The 13304-nt window shown below is 39.6% G+C and overlaps 1 protein-coding gene across 1 annotated transcript; it reads left to right on the top strand.

Moving 5' to 3' along the window:
• Positions 1–33: 33 nt before the first annotated feature.
• Positions 34–11283, top strand: LOC110058333 (general transcription factor IIH subunit 1-like). The gene is made up of 16 exons (XM_020764973.2): positions 34–487; positions 2230–2428; positions 2840–2936; positions 3380–3439; positions 3961–4054; positions 4278–4312; positions 4581–4701; positions 5413–5489; positions 5663–5775; positions 6417–6492; positions 7180–7302; positions 7496–7597; positions 7730–7820; positions 8293–8408; positions 9540–9626; positions 10645–11283. The coding sequence occupies exons 1-16, from the start codon at positions 343–345 to the stop codon at positions 10735–10737; spliced, it is 1629 nt and encodes a 542-aa protein (XP_020620632.2). The 5' UTR covers positions 34–342; the 3' UTR covers positions 10738–11283.
• Positions 11284–13304: the final 2021 nt, after the last annotated feature.

Raw genomic sequence — 13304 nt, 5'->3', positions numbered from 1 at the left:
ATTTACTTATTTATTCATTTTCAGTTCGTTATTTATCAGAAGCCCCCTAACACTGTATTTATTTTATATTTTTTATTTTTTCATTTTGTTTATATTTTTTGTTTTCGGCTTGGGTATGTCTGTTTTCTTCTGGTATCTTTTGTATATATTGATAGATGAAAGTTATTACACTAAGACAATATTAAAAATTGTATTATGAATAGTCAAGTCATTTGGGATATTATACGGTATCTGCATGCGCATGCCATGCTAAGCTAACTTAAAAAGACTGGGTTCTAATTACCTAGGAACTGAGAATGCACTTTACAGAATCAGCGGCTTACTTTCCTAGTGCCATCCAAGATGGCGGACCGGGTTCTTCTTGAAGTTATAAACACAAAGCACAAAAAGACTGGTGGAACTTTGCGTCTGATGTCTAACAATTTGATTTGGGTTCCCTACGGGTCGGATAATCCCAAGCTGTCGTGTGCATATTCCGAAATCAAAGGTAAAATTTGTCAACGAAGTGAGTTGAGCTTTCGTGTCACGTGTACCAGTTTAGTCTGCCTGAGTAATTTTCAGTGTAAGTTATTTATATGGCACAGTTACGTAAGGTTAAAACGTTATCTAAGAATCCATTGAAGAATCTTAAGATATCGCTCACAATGCTCCATTTAGACTTTTTTATTGCAAGCATTTATTTATTTATTTATTTACTTATTTATTATTCCTCCAATTCTTAGCAAATACATAGATATGTAAATATAACGTAAAGAAAGTAAATAGTAACCGATAGTGCTTTGTAAGGAAGAAAAAAAAAAACGCGTAAAAACAGAAATTACATCACTTAAATTGAATTACCTTGTATATTGGAAGGAGAGGAGAGGGGCACATCTAGATAAACTAATTTTGTGCCCCTCAAAGTTATGTATGACTTGAGATTATTAATAAAAAGAAAAAGAAAAAAGAAGAGGAAAAATGACAAAATAGCTCAGAAAGTTATAAAGAGATAATGTTTTCATTAGTATTGAGCAAGGTACCAGCGTAAAAGTGCTTTTCTAAACATTTTTTTAGATGGTTTGTCTCTAATGGATTACGGAATATTATTCCAAAAGAAACTTCCAATAATACTGGGGAAAAATCTCCTAAGATTAGTTTGAAATGAAGTTATTGCAACTTGGTTGGATGACACACTACGGGTACTGTAATTATGTAGTTCAGATACTAATGAAACAGGTAAATTAGGAAACTTATCATGGTGGAAATAATCATAAAAAAGCATACACGTGTTCAGTTTAACAATATCAGGAAATTTCAGAAAGCCTAAGGATGAGTAGTGTGGAGTTATTGATTCCATTAAAGGAACATTTATAACATGAACTGCTTTGTTTTGTTGCAAGCATTTAGAAGTTGTTGTTTTGATTTCCAATTTTTATAGTTTGACAAGTCGTATTATTTTCATAATTTAGTACACTGTTTAAATTGAAAGCTCAGACTCCCCTAACCACTTTAAATTAATACTTGGATCTTCTTGTGCTTCATTCCTCTTCTTTCCATCATTGGTGTTAAAGAGTTGCTGAATTGCTTTTAACCCCAGTGAGAGAATCAAATATGTCATTCTTTTGGCAATATTGTCCAATAAAAAACAAACTACAGCTATTCTAAGGACTAGCGTTGGTAATATTTTCCCACAAAGATCATGAACACTGTATGATGTGTATTTGTACCTGCATTGGTATAACCTGCACTGCAGGCATACAGTATTTTAGCAAAAGCTCCATATTTCTTTGTAGAATGTTTGGGACACCATCTTCAATTTTGGAAGCAGAGGAAGGTTGGGAAGAGAAAGAAAATTTGTACCAAGCAGCTGGGTGATAGGATGGGAAGGGGAAAGAGAAATGTGGCTGCCTGAACTCATTGTAAAATGTACCCAGTAAATGATAAATTCTGTTGTTTATTGTTTTGGTTGTGAAGGAAAAAGGGGAAGGAAAAGGGGATAAATTAATTTATTGATCCAAGAGGAGAAAGAAGGGGGTCCATTAGAGGGGTGGGAGGCTCATTAAAGTGGAGACAAGGTGGGGCTTTATAGAGAATGGGGCTTATAAAGAGGGAGCTAATTAGGGAGGGAATGTTCTTTCAAAACAGGTGATGCTGAACAAAGGATTTAAGGTATAATATAATTATTATAAATCATATATAATTTATATTTTTTTATTATGTTATAATTTATGGTATAATTATTGCCAACAGTTCAACGGATAAGTCCTGAAGGAAGCTCTAAAGTACAAATACAGCTTGTTCTTCATGATGGAAACAATTTCACTTTCCAGTTTACCAATGACTCACCTGTGAATGCTAAAAAGGAAAGAGATGAAATAAAAGAGCTTTTGGCACAGCTTATCCCAGCTCACAGGAAAAAAGCAAATAAAGAGCTTGAAGAAAAGAACAGGTACCATACATGTTGTTCTGTTCATTTGAAGGTTTGAAGGTTTGAACAAACTCTTCAAAATGATGAGTGAAATCATCCAAACAAATACTCATGGCAATATATGACACATGAGAAATAATCCAATTAAGAACTCACAAAAAAAGCTAACCTATAAACAGACTAATCTTCAATGTGATGGAAGAACTGGCTTGCATACAAACTGTGTATACTTAGAAATAGTGCTTATAGATAATGATTATTAATAGATGTAATTATCACATTTTCAGCTTTTCAGCTGGTGGCCATGCATGCATAAAATCCAGAAAGAAAAGAAATCATTTACTAGCAATTTGGTAGTAATTCTTGAATCACGTTTGGCGTTCAGTGTACCAGTGTAATACAATTTTGTTGCTTTCCTAATTTTGATCACAGAGTGCTGAAAGACAATCCTGAGTTGTATCAACTCTATAAAGATCTAGTTGTCAGTGGAGTCATCACAGCTGAAGAGTTCTGGGCTAACAGAACTAAGGTAACTGCAAGATATGGCATAATGAGTCATTCAGTCTCAAACTTTGTGGTGTTGATTTAATTATTCTGGCTGGAGAGAGTCACTGTGAGAGTAAAGTGTTATGCTCAAGAACATTACACAATGACCAAAACTGAACTCAAAATTGAACTTCCTTCTCCTCTTTAATAATTATGTATATCTTAGTAAAGTTCTGGCTGCTAGGAAGATGATGTGTGTTTGAAAAACGGCAGTCGGTATTATAATAGCGTGCAGTGGAAGGTGCTACTGTATGTTGAAGGCACAGGCAAGTAGCATATTCCCCTTTCTGCCAATGTCTCTTACGTGTATGCCAATGAGAAAAAAAAATCATGACACCGACCATTGAGGGAGATGGCAATGTAATTATTATAATAATTTCTGAAAATTTTGCACTTTGTCATAATTGAATGTTTTTCTTCTCACAGACCCAGGACACCCAGGCTGTACAGTCAGAGCAGGCTGTGGGATTGTCATCAGCGTTACTTGTATGTTAACCTTGATGCCCCTTTTGCTTGTTGTTGATACACTTTTGTGCTAGTTATTTTGTACTATTAATAGCACAATTGTCATGAAGTCCATGTTCAAGATATGTGTAATTTTTAAGCCTGTAAGGTACAGTACATTGTACAAATATATAAATTAAAATATTTAGAGAGAGGAAGCGACATCAGCCTTAGGGTGTTTTCATGCATGCGAGTTGTCTATCCTGGTTGAATTGGAATTTGGAGATATTGGTTTTTGTGGAGGGAGGAAAAAAACCAGAGAACCCAGAGAAAAGCCCTCACAGCAAGGCGAGAACCAACAAGGGACTCAACCCACATGTGGCACCGGGCCGGAATCAAACACCGGTCACATTGGTGGTGGTGCTGGTGGTGGGAGGGGGAGGGGGAGATGGGGTGAGTGCTCTTACCACTGTGCCATCCCTTCTCCCCAATGACGCTGACCATTCTACATGTATTTGTACAGTTGTAAATTCAGTGTCTACGCATGTTTTCTTTCTGTGCAGGCTGATATGCAGCCAGAAAGTTCTGGCTGTAATGAAGTCAAGTACAATTTGAATGTTGACACCATTGAGGCAATATTTAAGACTTATCCTGCAGGTGAGAAAATACATGTACAGTACATGTATGTATATAACTTTTAATAATGTTTTTTTTAGTTAAGTGTTGTATCATAGCAGAATGGTGAATGGCAAAGAAAATGAATAAATGTAAAGTTCTTCAAAATAATGACCCAGATCCCTTTCATCATGGTGTGTCAGACAGTGCACAAGTCAATTTCCATGCACTCTAACTTTATCTAATTATTTACTTTTTTTGTCAGTGAAAAGAAAGCACCAAGAGGTTGTTCCACATGAGGTATAAGTCAACTTTGCGTGTCACTGAAACAATATTTACTTGCTCATCAGATTTTGGAATGCCCATCAGAGAATTACTTGCTTACTGAAAGCACATTGATTTTGGTCACTGCTGTTGTATACCTATGCTTAACTGTCTAAACTGCAGCCTGTTTGTTTGTTTCATTTTTTATTTGTTTGTTAATTCATACCTCTCTTGTTTAGTCATTCATCGGTTCATTTTTTCATTCTCTTGTTTGTTTGTTCTCAATGCTGTTTCTTTGTTTCAGATGCCAGAGAAGGATTTTTGGACAAAGTTCTTCCAGTCGCATTATTTCCACAGAGACAGGGTCAACTCCAGAGCAACGCCAGGTGACATGTTTACTGAATGCGCAAAGGAGGATGAACATGGTAAGACGACTGATTACACAAAAATCCTGGCTAGGGTTAAAAAAACTGTAAGACAAGATTATTTGCTGATTTGTAAGACTATTTTGAAAAGTAATCCAGCCACTTTTGGCCTTTTTCTTCTATGTTACTTTCAAGGTGTTATCTAGCCTGTGTGCAGATGTCGTATTTCCTTTGTTCCAATCAGAAATAACAATCAATGACTATTTTCATGTAGATAAACTAAATACTAAATATTTGCACATAGGCTTAAGGTCTTGTCATGCTAACATAAACCTCAATCTGACTTGTATGTTGTAATTAAGCAATTTGTATTCATTCATAAGCAATTAGATGAAATCTGATTTGTGTTTTTACTGGTTAAAAAAGTTTACAATCAAACCTATTGATTAGAACTATTCTATACTCAAAAACCAATTCTGTAAATTTAAAGCTTGGAATGAATTCTTAATCTGCAAAGCAATTTGACCTGCTGCAATGCATTTAGTTGTAATCTGACAGAGGTTTTAAAGTTTTCAGTAGGGGAGCAACTGTTTTTCACAGGCAGGCAAAACTTTGTGAACTTCTTTATAAGAAAAAACTGTGCTCTAGATGGTCAAAGCAGCCAGGCAAAATTAACCTCACAGTCGGTCAATTTGCCTGGTACCTATGAAACCCCTGATCTAAACAGGCAGTTATTAAATCCTGACCATGATCTTTCTGTTTTCAATCCAGAGCAATTGTCCAAGAAACTTTCAGCTTTTAAAGATCCCTTACTGGATCTTACTGGAGACTCGCCGGTTCCAGATGAGGTAAAAAGCATGTATTGAAATTAAAGATGTAAGTTGTTTACATTGCTGGACACCGAGGCCAATAGCCTGATATGTACTATATTGTTACTTATCGTTAATTTCTGACTTTTCTGATAACCGAAGCATTCGATACATTGAATACAACTAAGCATAGTTGTCTTTCAAATTAACAGGGTTACGGGCTGACTGCAGAACCTACAGACCCCAAGAACAATGCAACAAGCCAGTCTTTGTTTAGAAGACTCAACCACCATGGCCTTATGGTGCTACAAACCACAGCTGCCGGGTAGGAACTCGTGAGAGCTATTAGCTAAAAGAGTGTATTAATTAATTTTTCAATGTAAAAAGTGGAACTTGATGTAACAAATTGCACCTAGTGATGGGCGTGGGGCGGAAAATTGGAATAAGTCGAATTACGATCGGTAGACTTCCAGGAAAAGTCCACGGTACACCGGAGAAATTTGAAAACGCAACAATCACCGGTCATTTTGGACTTCTGTTTGAGGAAAACTCCGACAGTGAAATCACATCACTATTGTGATCAGATGTCATCGTTTCCGAAAAGCTGCGTTTTCCGTCCACATGAAAACGGAAAAGCCGGCGTTTTCAAATTCCTCCGGTTTGAAGAGCGTTTTCGAAAAGCTCCGTTTTCGTAACGGACTAGTGTGAACGATAGGCCTAACCGTTGAAATAAAGCTGCGTTTTAAAATTTCTCCAGGGTAGTGTGGACGGGTCCCAAGTTGTCGCTCATTTATTTCATGGTTAGTCGCGCACACACGAGTACGCGCGCTAAAATCTCCTCGCACGAGCGTCGCGCTCACAGATTTACTTGCCTAAGCTACTAACCGTGCGAAAATTTAGACACTACTAGTAGTAGGAACTATAGCCAAAGGTTATTTGGTTGTTTTTCTTTTTTGTTTTCCTCAGGTCCAGCACAACAGCAGAAAAGGAGAAAAACGGAAAAAACGGTGATTCGAAGGAAGCAGCTCCCCCTGCGAAAAAGGTTATTATGTTGGCAATTGTTTTCCATCTGCTATAACGTTGCAGTGAATATCAAGTCAATTCTAACATTTCCCTCTTTGTTTTCTGCGAAAAGAAAAATATATATCAGCTAGGAGTGACAAGTGTGGGAATGCCCTGCAAGGCAAACGATGTCGCATCAGATTACCCGGAAAAAGGTTGTTACATGTACCAGCCTCGTTCCCAGGGTCTCTCACCTTTTACCGCCCAACGTGAAAGAAGTTGGGTCGTGTCGAGTATAGAACGGTTTTCAATTGAGTGTCGTAAAACCAAAACCAAAGTAATTCACAAAGGACGCAGACAATACAGTGAACCAATCAAAACTCGAGGCAATTACATGTAGCTGACGCAAAGCGCGGGAAAACGCGTGCGAGCGAGTTGCGATTGGTTTTGGTTTTACTTCTGATTGGATGAAAAAGTGGCGTGAGTTTTTTTAGCCAAACATGTGAGGTAGTTGATGCAAAACGAAAAAGCTTTTCGATATTCAAATAAAAACTGCTTTAGAAAGACAATGTAATTAGACTAGGAGCCTGAGTTGGAATGGAACATGATGAATGTCTACTGACGTTGGTTTGGACATTTTGGGCGAGATTCACTAGCCAGTTCATTTTAATCATGAACAAACTCAAACCGAGCAAGCACACAATTCTTCACTTTTCGTGTTTTTTAGAGTCGTCTCCGCGAGATGGTGGAATATGATGACTTGGCTGAACTACAAGCCAGAGAACTACCCAGCTTAAAAATCGCTGATTCGTCAAAATTTTCCCAAGGTCTAATACCTGCAGTCCCCAAGGTAAGGAAAATAATAAACCAAGGTTAAGTGCAGGACAACCACTCTCTGTTTAACTAAACCGAGCCTTGTTGAAGCATGCAAATGAATACTAGAGAGTCGATCTGGAATAACAGATGATACCTTTATGTACCGCAAAACGCTAAATGCTGTTCGATTTGCAGTTTCCTTTTTGTTTTGTTTTTTTTTTTCGCAGGAAAGGGGATCGCTTCACTCCAAACGAAGCAAAACAGACGTTTCGTTAGCTGTGCAGTGCAACCAAAGAGAGGTAGAGCATTGGCAGCCCGACCTACCGGGGGTAAGTGGTAAATTGTACATCTCTCTAAAGGTTTCGCGCCAACATTGCTCGTGGAACCAAATTGAAACTTGTAACTGAAATGTAATCGTACATAATAATCTAATACTGAGCCTTTTGCTTCGTGTTACCAAGGCCCTTTCCAGTGACATGGCCTGTCACGTGCTTACAGAAATGTCCCCTGGAGGATCATTGATGACGACAACTTCTGAAACGAGCATGCAACGTAAGTGCGAAAGTTTCTGTCAACTCTGATCTTACAAGTAACATAACGCAGTGCTGTATGTCGTTATGGTAACTGGGTGTCCTGGGTTTAAACCAGAACAACTAGCTTCCAAAGTATACAGACTAAACGTAATCTTCCCAAGTGGATATGTCGTCAAGCTGTTCGTAATTATAGTCTTCTCTGGTCACATTTCATTCCCAGCTAATTCCAGTTCAGGCGATAAAACATGAGCGTCGAGTGAACACGAGAGGAAGTTTGCAAGAACGGGAAAACTTTCACAAAGTCTCTCCAGTATATAACACGGCAAAAAAAAAATACTTTTAGGAAACACTGCGAGATTAAGAAATGAAAATTACTCGTTTATTTCCAGTACAGAACTACGACTTTTGGTGCGCAGTTTCTTACAGGGTAAAGTAGGGTTTTACAGTTGAACCGTCTATGTGATAACATGTTTTTGTTTGTGTTCCTTCAGATTTAGTCTCCTCTTCACTGCAATCAGAAGTCAAGCTTCAGTACAGTTCACTTGCAGAGCTACTGAGACATTTTTGGTCATGTTTTCCTGTCAAGACACAATTCTTAGAAGAAAAGGTCAGAACTATCAGATTTGATCAATGTTGATTCGGGCAAGTCGAAACTTAAGCCCCAACTAATGTGTTTTTATAATTTTTTGTTTTCGTCTCAACTTAAGCGAAGCAAAATATTGTCGACCACACTAGCGTTTCGTTTTTTCTTCACCTGTCCACACTCATTCGTTTTCATTCGAAAACGCATACTTTTTGATACGTTTTGGCCTATCGTCCACACTAAAACCCCCGAAAACGCTGATGGAAACGAGAGAAAATGACCCTTTTTTCGGTACCGTTTTCAAAAGCCTCCGTTTTCACCTATAAACAAAAGAGACGGAGCGTTTTCAAAAGGCTCCACTTTGAAAGCCTCCGTTTTCATCAGCGCTTTCCGTCGTTCAAGTTTTAGTGTGAACGATAGGCGAAAACGCATGAAAGAAGTCATGCTTTTTCAAGCGCGTAACTTATGTAGTGTGCTCGGGGCACCAAGGAATTAGGCACGGATGGCGAAACTTGGCAAGTGGGTCCCAATTCTTTTCGTTCGTTCCCCTAATCCCAACACACACACAAATGAATTGCACTAAGCTAGGTGATTGACGAAGGTTTTTCTAACTTGGGAAAACTTCAATGCCTTACCTCTCCCACCAAAAGGTACAATATCATTTGCACTTAAAAAAGAGACGTCATCAAAACAAAGCACCGCAAAATCCTCTGTTTGGTGGGCTCAGCAAGCTATGTTATGGTGTTACACCCGACAAAGATTGGATCAAATAACCAAAATTTGTTCGTTTTCGTGTTGCAGTATAGCCTGCAGAGCAGGCGAGATTTTTTCGAGCGAGCGCTCACATCGTAAAAAGTTTAGCCGCCATCATGAATTTTTCATGAAGTGGAAGACTGGAGAGAGAAAGAAAGTTTTATCAAGGGAGTGAATGATAGGCAAGAGGAAGGATAGGGGAGGGGGTGGAGCGAAGAAAATCTCGCCTGCCCGAGGTCTTCTCATTTTTCCCCTCCCCCATCCCCCACCGTCTAACATGGCGGTCGCAAGCTTGTAACGCTAACTCGCCCCAATAATACGCTTGCACTGCAGGCCAGTTGCAGTATAGCAAAGCAGAAGGTAATTCTGAAATAATAAGTATGGATGTTGTTATTTCAACAGATGGTAAGACTTGGTCAAAGCCTTGAAAGATATAAGGACGTTAAGTTGCAGCAATTTCGCAGTCAACTATCAATGGAGGATTCTCGCGTACGTGTAAGATCTAGATAACCTAGTCAGACCGAAAAAAAATTCCTACATAACCAACAACTGTTTCAGAAGTGCTAATTAATACCAGGCATTACTCATTCCCTTTCATTTGTTATCATAATCTTTGTAGACTCGATTACCAGCCGCTGTTTTCGGGGAGGGAATTAAACCGGATTCGCGAGAACGAAGGAAATCGAGCCTACAGTGGAATCTCGATTTTTCGAACCTCCAAGGGAAAGGAAAATTGGTTCGAAAAATCGGATAGCTCGAGAAATCGGGGGTAAAATTACAGTGTTTGACTGAGGAAAGGGAAACGACTCTTGGTTCGAGGCATCGGGAGGGCGAAAAAAATGAGGGTTGGAGAAATCGGGATTCCACTTATTTTCTTTGTAACTGCACCCAAAGAGGTTAAGAACGCGAAATCCACCCACCCTCCCATCCCCCTGCCTTATACCTCCTGTCTAATTCTAAGGTTGTTGTATTCATTGCCACCCAATTGAAATTCACGAGAGTCGAAAAGGAGTTACAGTGTAATCCCAATTTCTCGAACCCTCAGTTTTTCGAATCCCCCCGATAACTCGAACCAAAAGTCGTTTCCCCTCCTCAGTCAAACACTGTAATTTTACCCCCGATTTCTCGAAATTTTCGATTTTTCGAACCAATTTTCGTTTCCCTGGGAGGTTCGAAAAATCGGGATTCCACTGTACTAGCCCTCCTACACTGACGTTTTTATTGCTCAGTGCGCATGTCAGGGTGTACGAGCCCAAATGACGTCTGTCAATGAGACAAGAACGAAACCGGACAAGTATTGATAAAGTATTTGATCGGGGGAATGTTAATTGACGGTGTCAAAATTGATTGATCTATTGATCAAAAGAGTGACACTTTGAGGTCCAATCGGGAAATGGTTATGTGGTGTGTAACCTAGCTTTCTATATTGATTTGTCGCTTTGTGTAATTGTTGTCTTCCGATCCTTTTAAGATTATTATTGTCGTTGTTATTGTTGTCTCCACGCAGTTGGCGAACCACTTGGTAGAGATGCTGGACACGGCGCTCACAAAATACAGAACATGGTTAGAAAAGAAATCTGCCACAAGAATCTCCAGCTGACATTGAATCGACAACATTCAAAGGAATTAATTTTGTAGCTTATGATAGGTTCGAGGGGTAATGGACGGAAGAAAAGACCTGCATGCATTGATGTTTAAACCAAGGGTAAAATTGTACTTTTGTCAAGAGCGTTAGCAGCGTTGGTTTTTTTCCTGGATTGCAGTTCGAGTAGGGCGTTTCTCGGTGGAAAATAAAAATCGTTTTGTTAATATTTGGACATGTGCAGTCTGCAATCTTTAATTCAGGTTTTACGAAGTTCAACGTTGGCAAAACGTAGGAGGTGATCGGCCAACTCGGGCATTGAGAAAACTTACCTCAAAAGAGTTTTTTTGACATGTAGTTGACCCTCACATTCCAGGATTTGAATTGCGTCGATTGTTTGTAGAGATGTAAACATATGATGTTCTCTCGTTTATAGCCATAGTGAATAGAAAAGAAAATTAAGTAATGGTTCCTAAGCTTTTGGGAAAACTTTTGTACTATGCCACTATTTGTAATCTGGAATATTTTTGTCTGTTAAACATCTATTAAAAACCTTATTGTGAATCAGTTGCATCTTTGAGTCGATAACCAATCTTAAGACTTTACACTCTTCGTTTGGGGGAAAAGAGAGGGCCGAGCGGCTCATTGGGGGAATGGGGAGAAAACCAGGTCTGAAGCAATCGCTTTTGGCTGCGAGCAGGCTCACGTTGCAGCACAAGCGCGCGGCGTAAGCGCGAGCGCGAAATCCAGCGGCGAAGCCACGAGAGGAGTCTTGGCGCCTCTTCACCCCCTCTTCAGCAGACTCCTCCCCGCCGGATCACTTTGCTCTTCACCGCTCGCGCGCGTGACTCAAAGATGAGACCAGCTAGCCTGTGTAGCAAGCAGTCCCGCACAAAGAGCTTTTCCACATTCTGGCCGCGCGTAAATTGGAGCGAGAGCAAAAATTTGACGAAGCAATTCGTCGAATTTTTTGCTCTCGCTCCAGTTTTCGCGCGGTCAGAATGCGGAAAAGCCCTTTGTACGGGACCGCCTGCTACACAGGCTAAGGTCAGCCTGCTTGCAGGCTACAACAGCTTGACAAGTGGTTCCTCAGTGCTGAGCATGTAGGAAGAGGGCGAAAAGAAAATATTCTCCTTGAACCGCACTATGGCCCATGTGTGACCGTCAGTAATTAACAATAGGGAGTCAAGGGCCTAGCTACGGGCTGATAGTTGCCCGCGGAAATTCTATGTTGTAAAAAACAAATATTAGCTTGAGAACGAAGTTCGAGGGCTTAAAATGAAGTTTTTGCAATTACCATATATACCTACGGGAGGTCAACTTTTTATTGATATCGACCTACGGGAGATACGTCACCAGACTGGGGCGGACGTTTAAAGGGACGCAACTGTGCAGAACAGAATCGAACATGAACCGTCAGTGTGTACGTGGAATCGTTTCTTGCTTGCAGGGTATTTCGTCCCTAGAGCTGATTCCTTGACCACTTTCATCTACAGGCCACCACCGACTAAGAGGGATAGGTGGGTCTGGTGACGGGTCTTGTTGTTTAAGCGGGAAACGATTCCGCGTGCATAGTGACGGTTTGTGGGTCACTTAGGCCCCGGCCACACTACCGCGGAGGAATTTGAAAACGGGGGTTTCACTCTGAAATCGCTTCAAAGGTTTTCCGTCCAAAATACGCCGGGGGAATTTAAAAGCGCAACAATCACCAGCAAATACGCGGGCAGGGAAATCACACGATTATCGTGAGGTCATCGTTTTCAAAAAGTCCTTTTTCAAAATGTTTTCCGTCCACATGAAAACGGAAAGCCCCTCGTTTTCATACCTCCGGTTTGAAGAGCGTTTTCGAAAAGGTCCGTTTTCGTGACGGTTTAGTGTGGACGTTGCTTTATTGAGTTATTTTTTTGTAAAAAAAATACCTCTTAGTCGGCGCGTCGGGTATGTTATGGACGGGTCAATGGGTGAGTGAGTGAGTGAGTGAGAGATGTATGTATGTCACACCAATCAGATTGGATCTACTATGAACAGCCAATCAAATTTCTTGTTGTAAAGGTAAATGGTACGTGAGAAACACAAGGTATGTATAAACACAAGGACTTTGGTAATTGAAAAATAAACAGTGACGTGTATGTTGCTGGTTTGTGATTTTTAGTCCGGTTTGGAGGGGAGTGTGACAGTTACATACGTACATTGGGTTGTTTTAGAGTGTATAATTTTCAGTGTAATGGTGGCTAGTTATGAACGAGATGAGTCTTGAGCTTTGAAGCAGTTCGTGAGTAGTAGGCAAATGGCACGAGATATTTTTATTTTTAATTACAAAGGGTAACTTGATACTTTTGTTTTTCACAAGGAGTTAATTCAATTAGAGGTCACGAATCGTCGGTTCTAGTTCTTAGGACATGTTTTAGAGGAGACGAGACTATTTAGATTTGAAGCAGTTCTAACGTTTACAATAGTAAGTGCAGGTAACGATTGTTTTGTTCTTATTGCATGCAAATATAACGAGATATTTTTATTTTTTAGTTACAATGGGTAATTTGACACTCTTGTTTTTCACAAGGTAGTAAATTCAATTAGAGCTGACG

Source organism: Orbicella faveolata, unplaced genomic scaffold, assembly GCF_042242905.1.
Source record: "Orbicella faveolata isolate gen_17 unplaced genomic scaffold, um_ofav_v1 contig_2, whole genome shotgun sequence".
NCBI lineage: Eukaryota > Metazoa > Cnidaria > Anthozoa > Scleractinia > Merulinidae > Orbicella > Orbicella faveolata.
The sequence above is the reverse complement of the archived record's forward strand: the minus strand, read 5'-3'. Positions and strand labels throughout refer to the sequence as shown.